General features: G+C 36.9%; 2 protein-coding genes across 9 annotated transcripts in view; one reads left to right on the top strand and one right to left on the bottom strand.

Annotated features, from left to right (window-relative positions):
• The window catches only part of MED12L (mediator complex subunit 12L), a 365,084-nt gene that overhangs the window by 37,937 nt on the left and 314,706 nt on the right, over nt 1-12,441 (bottom strand). For all 8 annotated transcript variants that reach the window (XM_054247017.2, XM_078354011.1, XM_054247016.2 and 5 more), the window contains 5 exons: nt 12,175-12,310; nt 11,220-11,381; nt 8,052-8,414; nt 6,214-6,370; nt 1,563-1,774 (listed from right to left, as the gene is read on the bottom strand). In XM_054247017.2, coding sequence (XP_054102992.1) covers nt 1,563-1,774; nt 6,214-6,370; nt 8,052-8,414; nt 11,220-11,381; nt 12,175-12,310 — 1,030 coding nt within the window. The remainder of the gene's footprint in view (nt 1-1,562; nt 1,775-6,213; nt 6,371-8,051; nt 8,415-11,219; nt 11,382-12,174; nt 12,311-12,441) is intronic.
• Nucleotides 11,654-12,441, top strand: part of P2RY12 (purinergic receptor P2Y12) — a 48,139-nt gene continuing 47,351 nt past the window's right edge. The window contains exon 1 of the transcript XR_013528538.1: nt 11,654-11,715. The gene's annotated coding sequence lies outside the window, so the exon portion shown is untranslated. The remainder of the gene's footprint in view (nt 11,716-12,441) is intronic.

The raw sequence follows: 12,441 nt of genomic DNA on the forward strand, positions 1-12,441 counted from the left end.
GATCTTGAACTCCTGGCCTCAAGTGATCCAGCCGCCTCAGCCTCCCAAAGTGCTGGGATTATAGGCATGAGCCACCACACCTGGCCCTAGGCTTTATAACTTTAAAAGATGGCTAAATTCATTCTTCTGGTATGGGTTTTTAACTGCTAGTGAAATTTTTTAACTCAAAAATGATCTGAAGCAATAGTATAATTCTATTTTTGCTCATTCCCAAAAAGAGCTAAAAATCCCAATGAAGTTTTAAATGACTCCAAACATGTTGCTTATTTAGGCAAATTAATTTGATATTTTAATCAATTTTTTCATCATTTATGCACAAGCAGCAGCTTAGGCCCATCTTTTCTGACACTCAGGGAGCTAAAGCAGTCACTAGAGGTCAGGGAGAGACAAGTACGTGATGACTGCTGCCTGCATTATCACACAGTTCAATTAGTTTCTTCTCTCTTGTCCTTATAATTCGGGTAAAAAAAGAACCATTTTTAAGAATGAATGACTAATTTCACCATCACCACCCACCAAAATCACTAAGTGGCCCAAATGCAGGAGTTCTGTAAGTTACACAATGGAGATATGCCTAGAAAGTTATCCAAAAGACACAGAATATTTTTTAAAGCATTTGAATTTCTTGCTATGTTGAAAGCACTGTGGTTTTTCTTAGAGCAGGATATCTTTATAGATTGGCTATTTCCATTTGAGGATCAGGAAAGTACCTTATTCACAGAGTTACCCAGGGATCTAAGATAGCTAATACATTTAAAATGCCTAGAAATGTTTTGGCATATAGTAAGTGCTCCATTAGTGTTAGCTATTATTATCAAAATAGTGCATGACCATTTTAGAAAAGCTACAACATACAAGTATACAGAAACCAGAAAAAGAAATCCCCATTCTCACCTCACACTTTAATGTATTTATATAGATGCATAGGTTTTTCAGGAGTTTATACTACATGCTGACATTTTCTTAAACATGATTACTATCTTTTACAAAGAAAATTGGGTTATAGGGCACAAAAATAGAAATAAAAATCAAAAATTAAATTGTATGCATTTAGATCCTGACTGTTGTTTATAATTTATTATCTGCTCTAGACTTTATTAAACGCACACTTAAAGAGTAAAGGCAGGGCACTATCAGAGAAAACCTAAGAAACATCAGGGCTCCCTCACAGTAATAATTTTAAAAATAATACATGAAACAAGAGGTAAAAGTAGTACAGAATATGGTGGTAATTATAATAGAAAATGAGCACTCAGAGAAGGTCACTCAAGGATAAAAGGCCTGCCTCTTCTAATTAACCAGAAAGTCATCAGCCCTTCTTTTTGTTTTGAGGAATGCTTTTAATAAACCTAAGACATATCAAATTCTTATTTGATCAATGATAACAGTAAAATACACTGGAGGTATTTATAAGCCTGTAACAGAGAGAGAGAGAGAGACCTGCATTCACACAAATATATAGGGACATGAATACAGGAAGAGTATGCCACACACTCCAAACTCATCCCAAGCTAGCGGAGGTAATGAAATGCTAAGGATTCCATTGCTGGGTCTGGACAAACCTGTTGGAAAGGCCGAGTCTGGGCTTGCCTGAGAAGCCGCTGTTGCTGCTGCTGCTGCAGAAGTTTCATCTGTATCAACTGCTGCTGAGATGTGATTGCATGAAGAGAAGGCGGCTGCATCATGGCACCCGAGCGTCGCTGTAGCATGTTGGACAGAGCTTGTTTGGTGTTGGTTGGGACAAAGGAGCCTGCAGGGTCCAACCTGGAGCCACCTATGAAAGCAACCAAAAGGAAGAGCTTTCTAACTATGTTAATGTAACAGGTCTTCCTATTTTATCGAAACAGAGAAATTTTCACCTAAGTCTCACTTTATGAGCAAAGTGGAAAACAATGCACTGTCCCACCTGCCACAAACATTGAAGATCTATTGAGTTGCATAATTTACAAAAGATGCAGGAGTGATGTAGGAGTGAATTATACTACTTTGATGTAACTTCATGGAGGTCTTCAGTTCATAATTGGAAATGAGTAAAACACACAGTTGTTGACATAATTTCCTAATTACATGGGTTTTAAATTAGGTAAGGCCCTCAGGAACATATTACTTGTATAAAACATACTGCCTTTGCGATGCATTTTGTCAAGTTCTTAAGCCATCCATATAAATCCTTTTGTACTTTTCATCAAATCTGAAGCTCATGTCATTGAAGCCTTTTCACCATGGCAAAATGAAAATGCCTGTTTTGTAGCAGAGCATAACAATACTTTAAAATCTTGAAATGCTTGCAAACTTCAAATACCATAATTGTAATGACAGAATACATCTTTTTTGAAGGCTAAAAATCAAACAAACAACTATTATATTGATGCTAAAGAAACCACAGGAATCCTTAACATATTTATATATATAATTTGTCATATGCCTTTAAAAGTTAGGGGAAAAAAGGTCAACATTTGCTGCCTTCACAATAAATATCAATTCTTCATTCGCCAAATAGTCTTTGATATATATAAATTTAAAAAACCTCTACATAAGCACCTCACAAATGATGTTTCATTTTTATAAAGCAAGCTGCATGATGAAAACAAACATTATAAAGCTGTTTTTATTTTTGAAAAACCCACATTCTTTTAAAGACTCAGTATGACAATCAGCAATACAATTTATGAAGTTGTGAAAGGAAACTAAAAATGTTGAGATGCCAAACTCACTCTGACAAAGGTAAAAGTCAATGTTGGGAATGGAGTCATACAAAACAATCTCTCATTTTGTTTCCTAAATAGATAGCTGAAAGATAGAAGGCTACACACCTCCCCAGGGGACCTCCCTCATAATTTGTTCACAAGGAAATTCCTCATGGGCTCCAAGAGATCTACCCTAAAAATAACAGTTTATCTTTATGGTGGGATGGGGGCAGTGTGGGAAAGCAGGACAGAACTAGATGTCATCCCTCCACTTAACAGAGACAAACAGGTATTTGACCTCTTCCTCTACTCTATGTTTACTTAATCTTATGTTAAAATGCAGATTCACCACCATAATTGACTAAACTTTGAATCTGCTATAAAATGTAGATTCCGGGAATGCTGATCAAAGCCTCAAAAGAATGAAACTGCTTACTCCTTTTATCTACTTTCCCCTTCCTTTTCTTTCTTCTTCCCCCTACTGGCTACTCTTTCCCATTCAAATACTCAAGTCCCCAAACCCTCTTTGGAAAAAGCACAGTTGTTCCTATGATAAGTGTGTTCCTTTTTCCCAGGCATGTCTTCAACCTTGGCACAATAAACCTCTAAAATGAGTGAGATTTGCCTCAGTCATCTTTTATTTACAAAGTTATTCAGCAGCATTAGATGAAGATTTGCAAAAACAAAAGGTCAATCTAAGTAACAAGTGGCAGGGTAACTTTTGTTGAAGCAATGATCAAAACATATATTATGTGTTAAGAATTACATACATTAATATGTAAAAATAGACTCATTCATAGAAAAGGAAAATTCTCTTTAAAGATTAGAATATGATCTACTTTTTAAAAATTTTCCTAACTCTATGATCTTGTACCTCTGAGAAACTAATGAAACAAAATATTACAAAATACAGCTAAAGCTCTTTGTATACCTAATTACTTTCCTCACTTACTCCTACCAAATGCTATTCTGAATTTGGAGTTTATTATCCTACGCATTTTCTTATAACTTTATCATACTGGTGTGTACATATAAGGAAGATTAGGAAAGATACGTATGTATTTGTATGTGAGTAATGGAGGGGGACTGGTCTGCATTTAAACCATATATGGATGGAATCATGCTGTCATGCTATACATACTGTTCTGTAACTTTAGATGATGCTTTTTTAAATGAAAATAAATTCGCTCATTTAAAATTCTCAAAAATAATTTTTTTCCAAATTAATTTATAAATTTTTACTTTTTTTTGAGATGGAGTCTCACTCTGTCACCCAGGCTGGAGTGCAATGACGTGATCTCGGCTCAAGCAACCCTCACCTCCCAGGTTCAAGTGGTTCTCCCTTACCCTCCCAAGAAGCTGGGATTTCAGACACCCACAATAATGCCTGGCTAATTTTGTTTTTGTATTTTTAGTAGATAGGGGGCCTCATCATTGGCCAGACTGGTCTTGAACTCCTGACTTCAGGTGATCTGCCCGCTTCGACCTCCCAGAGTGCTGGGATTACAGGTGTGAACCACTGTGCCCAGCCCAAAATATATTTTTTAAATGCCATCTCATACCTAAAGTTTCTCAATTTATAAAAACCTTTCTATAGTATTCTACAGGGAGAGATTATGTACTTTTATAAAGTAGTTAGCTTTCAATTCAGACAGTCCTTGTGTCAATATCTACAAAGAAACTTCTACATCTCCAAAGTTTAAAATGGCCAAAAATTCACAAGGACCTTGGGATTAAAAAGAGGAAGTTTATAAAGATGATGATTGCATTATTCTTTTCCACACTGAGTCTAGTTTGCTCTTTGCAGTCTATATTCATTTACTCAACAATCTATTTTTAAGGGTCTACTATAAAGCCAGAGGTTCTTCCAATTTCTGGGGATACTGCAGTGCACATAACAGAAAAAATATCTGCCACAACGCTTATATTCTGGTAAGATAATAAATCAATAAGAAAGTAAGATACAAGCAAGTCTGATGCTGTAGAGCAAGCTTGTCCAACTCATGGCCTGTGGGCTGCATGTGGCCCAGGGTGACTTTGAATGCAGCCCAACAAAAATTCATAAACATTCTTAAAACATGATGAGTTTTTTTGTAATGTTTGTTTGTTTGTCGTTCATCACCTATTTTTAGTGTATTTTATGTGTGGCCCAAGACAATTCTTCTTCCAATGTGGCCCAAGGAAGCCAAAAGATTGGACATCCCTGCAACAGAGAAACAGAAAAAAGAGAAACAGAGGGTAAAGTGAAGGGGTACAATTTTAGACAGGGTGGTTAGCGAAGGTCTCAGTGAGAAAGAATTTGTGACCAAGCCCAATGGAGACAGGCAGGAAGTCATGTAGATATCTGAGGGAGAGCACTGCAGGACAGGGGCCAGCTCCAAGTGCAAATGCCCTGAGCTAGGAACATGTGAAGATCACTTATGGAACATGTCTGGGGTCAGGCTACCTTCAAAAGGCTATATAATTCATAAAATTTGCTTTTAAATCGTATATATGTATGTGTGTAACATAAACTTTATTTCATCTTTTAAAAAGTAGGTATTGTGCACATTTTATTCACAGTAATATCCTAGCATCCAAAATGGGGTCCAGTATATCATGAAGCTCAATACATTCTTGAAAAAATAACGGAATCCCCCACCCTATGGGAATAGATATTAGCATATTCATTTTACAGATTATGAAAATGAGGCACAGAGAAATTAAGATTTTGCCAAGATTATCTAGCAAGAGAGTGGCAGAATCAGATTTGAACCGAAAACTCTTAACTACCAGACCAGTTCATTTAACCACTAATTTAGAGGATAAAATAGGATTTTCCCCCGCTATAAACCACAAATAAAACATTTTCTTCCATAGACCTCAAAATGTCGCATTCAAGTTACAATAAAAAATCACAATTTAAAAAATAATTTGTTAAAATGGCACATCTTAACAATGCTGACAGATTTCAAATAATTTAAATATGCTAAAACATGCAATGTTTCATATAGAAAGAAAACTGAATTCATTTCTAATTAAGAGATGTCTTCATTTAGACAATCTTCATTTGGGATGAGAAATCTACTTGGGCTCAAACCAAAGCAATACTAAATTCAGGAACATTTACTACGGTAGTTTTCCTTGTTGTTATCTAAATCTTGCTGAACCAGTTTTCTTAGTTGCCATGATAATTCAGAACAATAAAAGACACTGTGCAATACTGTGCTAGTAAGAATTATAGCTGATAAAAAAATACAAATTTTACAACACAAAATCTTTAACAACTTTTATATCTTATAGCTTAGATTTTAATCAGCAGCTAATTTCCTTTAACACTGAATAAAAGTCCCAAAATCAATACATAAACTGGTAATTTAACCTTATTTTAGGTAAAAAGAAATCTCTGTGTGAAGGGAATTACAGAAATGTCACTGAGCACTTAGTTCCTGAAATGTCCAAGTTTTATGGAGGTTTCGGGTTAAAAGCAAAGAGAACCACAAGCTCTTTCTCATCCCTGAGTGATCTGTGCTTTCTTGTCACATACCTGGAGTAAGAGATTGGTTCTGAAGGAAAAAGCCAGGCTGCTGGGGCTGGCCCACAAGGTTGTAACCCCACAAGGTGGACTGTGGATGGTGCATCATTTGGGAGGAGATGGGCGAGTAATTAGGAGGCACTCGGTATATGTTGCTCTGTGGATACTCCTTCAACATAAAATTTTTTAAAAAGTTACTTAACTCCACATATCACACAGCTAATTAATGCAAATAACTTCAGTAAGCTATCTGAGATACCTCCTATCCCAATGTACAAAGCTGTTTTTTATAAACTTTTCCTTGACTTAAAAAGTACTTGGTTTGCAGTGGGCAGAGACGAAAAAGGATCTCTTCTTATTCTATTTCAAAAGACTACCAGTGTGTTAGGAATACCAACTGAACACCACTCACCACTGAAGAAGCACCTTCAGTTGCTAAGACACTTGATCATTTAATCTTATTAGATCTTTCTGATACCTTGATCTGGAGAATTACGCCAGAGAGCCCTACAGTGCTTCAGAACCATTCCTTGGCCAAGATGGTATTTCACTTGCAATTTTCCAGGCATCATTCTAAAGAAGTAGACACCCGCTCAACCCCCAGGCTTCCTTTTCCTTATAGTAGCTCCAAAATCTCTAAGGATCACACCTGAAGGTCTCAATTTCCCTCCTCTAGTCCAATGCTAGAGGATGAAAGGGAAAAAAGTCTCATTTCCCTGCAATTTTACCAAAGAATATATCTCACTGAAAAGAGGGAACTTCAGAAAGAATAGCGGAAGAGGGGATATGACCAGACTGACTTGGTGAACAGGATTTCAGGGCTTTTGCATCTGAAAAGAACAAAAGCCCGTCCATGTGGACTCACAGGCTGGAAACTCCAAATTTGAGGGAGTGTCAGTCTGGACCATTTTAAACATCCCTTCAGGACAAAGGAATACTGACAGGAAGATAGAGAAGGGGGCACTGATGCTAGAGTGGCATCCAAAAGTGGTGGTGGTCATTTCTAGAATAGTATTAATCACCAAGCTATCAGCTAGGAAAAGATGTATTTTAGTTCTCACACAAGTAAACAATAACCAATCATGAATGTCTGAACTAAATGGTGACCACTGTGCAGTGAAAACACTGTGGAATTTCATTAAAAATGTCTCAAATCCTCTATCAAGCATTTCCCAAGTGAATTTAAATAGAAAGATTTTTTATGCATTACTTCCCAAGGTTATAAAATTATTTCTAAATCATCATCAAATAGATTTCTGTTGTAATGAAAACATTGTTATAGGTGGGGAACACTGATAGAGAAGAAATAAAACCACTAAATTAGGTTTATTTTTGTCTTTTATAAAGTCTGAAAACATGGTAAAGAAGTACAATATGTAGGAGAGTAAGAGGAAATAGTAAAATATCAAATCTGAGAAACATCCTATTGGATATGTTAACTGCAACTTTTAGCAAAGAAAAAGCAAATAGAGCTTTTTATGTTAATTTACAACCACTCAAAATAAATATTTTATTCATATTAAAAATATGTGAGAGCTTGGGATTGTATAGTTCTAAAAAATTCAAGTTTCAAACCTGAGGAAATTGGGAGGCACTGAAATATTAACTAAATATCACAATGGAAGCCTAAAATTAAATAAAATTATTAAAAGTGAGGAAAATCAAAAGCTTTAACCTGACTGTCTGTGACAAGTCATTACATGCCATTCAGTTAATTACTGCAGAAACCTGTTAGGAGAACTGTCATAACAAAACTTATCCTGCTCTTGGTAACATTTCTAGGGATATGATTTGGGCACAAGTAAATCTCATGCTAAATGCTAAAAAGCCAAGGTTCTTCCCCCACTTACATCAACTCTTGAGCTGGATTTCGTCTTGCGCTTCCTTCCCTTTGTTTTCTTTTCTTCATCTGTTGTGGCTTTTCCCTGATCTGATAACTCAGCTGACTTCCTTTCTGGTTCCTGAGAAACTGGAGATGTAGGCTCTTCCTCTTCCTCCTCAGGAGGCAGGGGCAGTGGCTCGAGGTAGTAGCTGCGGGGCTTGGGCTTGGGGTGTGTGTGATACAGCAGGAGGTGATGCTGCTCCTCATACTTAATCACTCTTCGGTCTACTCGGACTGTCCCGAACCAGGCCCAGGACAGAGGAGCTGGGTTCTTCTGACCCTCAAACAAGTCCCACGGGGACACCTTCTGCTTCGTAGAGACCTGGAGACCCTGTAGGAAAACAGCGCCCTATGACAGCACACTCCAATCTTTTCCTGATTCATAGGCCAGGCTTGTATAGGACATGGATTCAGAGAACATTTTGGATCTCTCATACAGCAGAGAGGGTTACAGAGCTACGTCACTGGAGAGCAGTGGCTAGAATTCAGACCTTTGTAAGCACAGTTCTACAGTTCTTTATACCACATGAGGCTATTTAGGCAACATAAGGCAATCTAGAATATTTTACCATAAATGTGTATTTCCTATTTTTACTAATAAAAAATTCTAAAAAGTTTTGCAAAAAATTCTAAGAATGCAAAGTTAATCTTACTAAATTATAACCAGTTCTAAATCTGTTATCTATTTATACTTTTTAAGATAATATCAAATTTAAGAGTGAAGTTATAGTCAACCTCTAATTGGGTCTGTATCAACTTCAATACAAATCTGGATGGACTTGGCTCAATATGGGGGTCCTGTACTTAATAAGTCAATCTCTGAATATAATATTATTATTAGAGAATTAAATTGTAGCAGCAGAAGTAAAGTCCTTCACTTCTCAAAGCTTATCTTTACTGACTCTAGAAAAAAAAAACCTCTTACCCTGTTTTTATTCTTTTTTTTTTTTTTTTTGAGACGGAGTTTCACTCTTGTTACCCAGGCTGGAGAGCAATGGCGCGATCTCAGCTCATCGCAACCTCCACCTCCTGGGTTCAGGCAATTCTCCTGCCTCAGCCTCCCGAGCAGCTGGGACCACAGGCACGTGCCACCATGCCCAGCTAATTTTTTTGTATTTTTAGTAGAGACGGGGTTTCACCCTGTTGACCAGGATGGTCTTGATCTTTTGACCTCGTGATCCACCCACCTCGGCCTCCCAAAGTGCTGGGATTACATCTGTTTTTATTCTTTACATTAATTGGTGCCATCTCTTGGCACTTTCCTTAAAATGCAAATTTAAAAATATTTTTCCTTAAGTGTCCCCGCAAATAACTACTCAGTCATTCCCTAAGATGTGAGTGTTACTATTGTCATCTATACTTAATTCTTTTTTTTTTTTTGAGATGGAGTTTCTCTCTTGTTACCCAGGCTGGAGTGCAATGGCGTGATCTTGGCTCACCGCAACCTCCGCCTCCTGGGTTCAGGCAATTCTCCTGCCTCAGCCTCCCGAGTAGCTGGGATTTCAGGCACACGCCACCATGCCCAGCTAATTTTTTATATTTTTAGTAGAGACGGGGTTTCACCATGTTGACCAGGATGGTCTCGATCTCTTGACCTCGTGATCCTCCCATCTTGGCCTCCCAAAGTGCTGGGATTACAGGCGTGAGCCACCACGCCCGGCCTACTTAATTCTTATGAGTAGTTTCATCTAAAATCAGGGTTCAGTCAAGGCATAGTGGCTCAAGCCTGTAATCCCAACACTTTGGGAGGCCAAAGCAGGTGGATCACCTGAGGTCAAGAGTTCTAGACCAGCCTAGCTAATGTGGTGAAACCCTGTCTCTATTAAAAATACAAAAAAAAAAAAAAAAGCTAGGTGTGGTGGCATGTGCCTCTAATCCCAGATACTCATGAGGCTGAGACAAGAGAATGTCTTGAACTCAAGAGATGCAGGTCACAGGGAACCAAGATTGCGCCACTGCACTCCAGCCTGGGCAACAGAGTGAGACCCCAGCTCAAAAATAAATAAATAAATAATAAAATAAAACCAAGGTTCGATTACCACCTGTAAATTGAATGTTTCCTAATATTTCTCTTGAGATGAGAATTTTCTCCTCAGAGTTAAAACCACACACCCACGTGGATTCCACATATCTTACTACCAGGAAGTCCACCGACACTGCAAACTCAAGCTGACCATGACTTTAGCTTTTTTTCTTTCCACAAACTGGTATTAGATTCTCAGGCTACTCTAAATTCCCTGGTATGTCTCATTCTTTCACGTCTTCATATAAACTCTCCCTTTATTTGTACCACAATTTTCCCTGCCTCCCAGCTAACTTTTAATCTTTCAAAATGACTTGTGTCAATTTTCCTGGGGACCCTATTCTATCCCCTAATATTCTCTCTGTACCATGACACACAAATCTCATTATACTGTAATTGTCGACCTTCCCTTGAGGGTAAGAACTCTGTCTTCCATCTTGGTGATTGTGGAATGTCTGTGGTTGTTCAATGTTCATTAAAAGAATATCTGACCACTCTTCTCATATTTTAGAGAACCTTCTTTAATATCTTCTTACATAAAATACATGTCGATTAAATACTTTTGATAAGAATAGAGAATATCCTAATAACTTTTATTTGAAATAGCTTACTACATGAAGGATTTTCTTTTTTCCCAGAGACTGGGTCTACTTTGGTTCCCAGGCTGGGGTGCAGTGGCTATTAATGGGCATGATCATAGCCTCAGCCTCCCAAGTAGCTGGGACTAAAGACATGTGCCACCATGCGCAGCTCAAAGAAGATTTTTATTGATAAATATATTCCACTTCTAAATTTGAAGTAAAATCAGAACTTATTTTAGCTTATTTCTTTACACACTAAGCTTTACTGAGTTTTCTCTTGATAGGTTTCAGAAGTTTGCTTAAATTCAGGGAAACATTTTAAGTCCTATAAACATTTAAATCAAAGATCTTCAAAGATATGACCTCATTATATGATAATGCCAAAGACTAAGTGCACTTAGAAGACAAGAATACGCCTTTAAAAAATCAACAGCAAAGTAGAGATACTTCATATAGCCTATGGTAAGACAAGAAAAAGTATTTGATTTTTTGTAAATAAATTTATATATGAGAAAAAAACATTTACTCTTGCCTGTTTTTTATCTATAGAGTCAAAACCAGCAATTTTGTTTCCTTTTGTGTCAATCAAGGAACCCATAGGTTCACAAGTGATGACATCACATGTCTGTTTCGGCAAAGGTAGTAACTGTTGAACTTTGTCAATACTTTCTGATCGTTTGTCTCCGAGCTCTTTCTAAAGAAAAAAGAGAGAGAGTGAGTGAAAAACGGGACAAATTACAATAAAGGCAAAAGTTAACCAGAAGGAAGTTCCCCTATGAAACATTTCCCTTTTTATAGCTCGGCACATGTTCTTTAACCCTGAACACGGTCTTTGAGGCAGTTCCAAATAGAGTACTGAGTGTTTCATTTCTTCTATTTAAGTAGAAAACAGAATACATACAAAGGCACTGTTGTTACACAACAAACATCATAGTGCTGAAATGACAACAATCCAGGATAGCGATCACAATCAGAAGGCAGGAGCTGCAGAACAGAGCACTTTCTCATGTCCAGGGTCAGATTACAAGGTAACCATTGATTTATTTGATTGGTAATGCATCAGATTTATTTGTTTTCTTTTTTGCACTGTTTTCTTACAGTTTGTTTCAAAGATTCTGTCAGTGGTCAAATGAATTGATTTACAAATTTCAATGCAGATGGCTAAGGTTGGACCGGCACATGCCCGTCCAAGCATAGAGTTATCTTACACCTATCTAATGTTAGTATTTTGGTTATATAACAGTGGATTTCTAAAGTTCTTTAAAAAATTAAACATATTTCATAATATAATTTTTTAAATAAAAAATAATCAAGGTTATGTGCTTGTAACTTCTGGGTACTGATAAGGTTAGATGAAACAAACAGCAAATAATCACATTAAATTACGTTGAATACAATCGTTAACATTTAATGAGTAGATTAAAATGCACTGGATAATAAATCCATAAACAACTTGAGCTCATAATAAAGGCTTATCTCAAACTTACTTTCAGTTTCTTTACTAAATTCATGTATGCACGCTTGTTCTCTTCAGATCCCCCTGGGGATGCATTTGATAGGTCAGAGGCTAATGTTCCATTGATGAGAACACCCAGCATGTCAAGAACTGTTGTGAATAATTCACTGAGAAAAGAAAGAAAATAATTATTTTAATCTTAAAGCGGAACTGAGATACACGTATTTAACTGAGTATTTTTAATAAAAGCACAGAATTTTTAATAGTACCCAAGTAAATAAGATGTGGCAGAAACTGT

The sequence above is a fragment of the Callithrix jacchus genome, chromosome 17 (genome assembly GCF_049354715.1).
Source record: "Callithrix jacchus isolate 240 chromosome 17, calJac240_pri, whole genome shotgun sequence".
NCBI classification, from domain to species: Eukaryota; Metazoa; Chordata; class Mammalia; order Primates; family Cebidae; genus Callithrix; species Callithrix jacchus.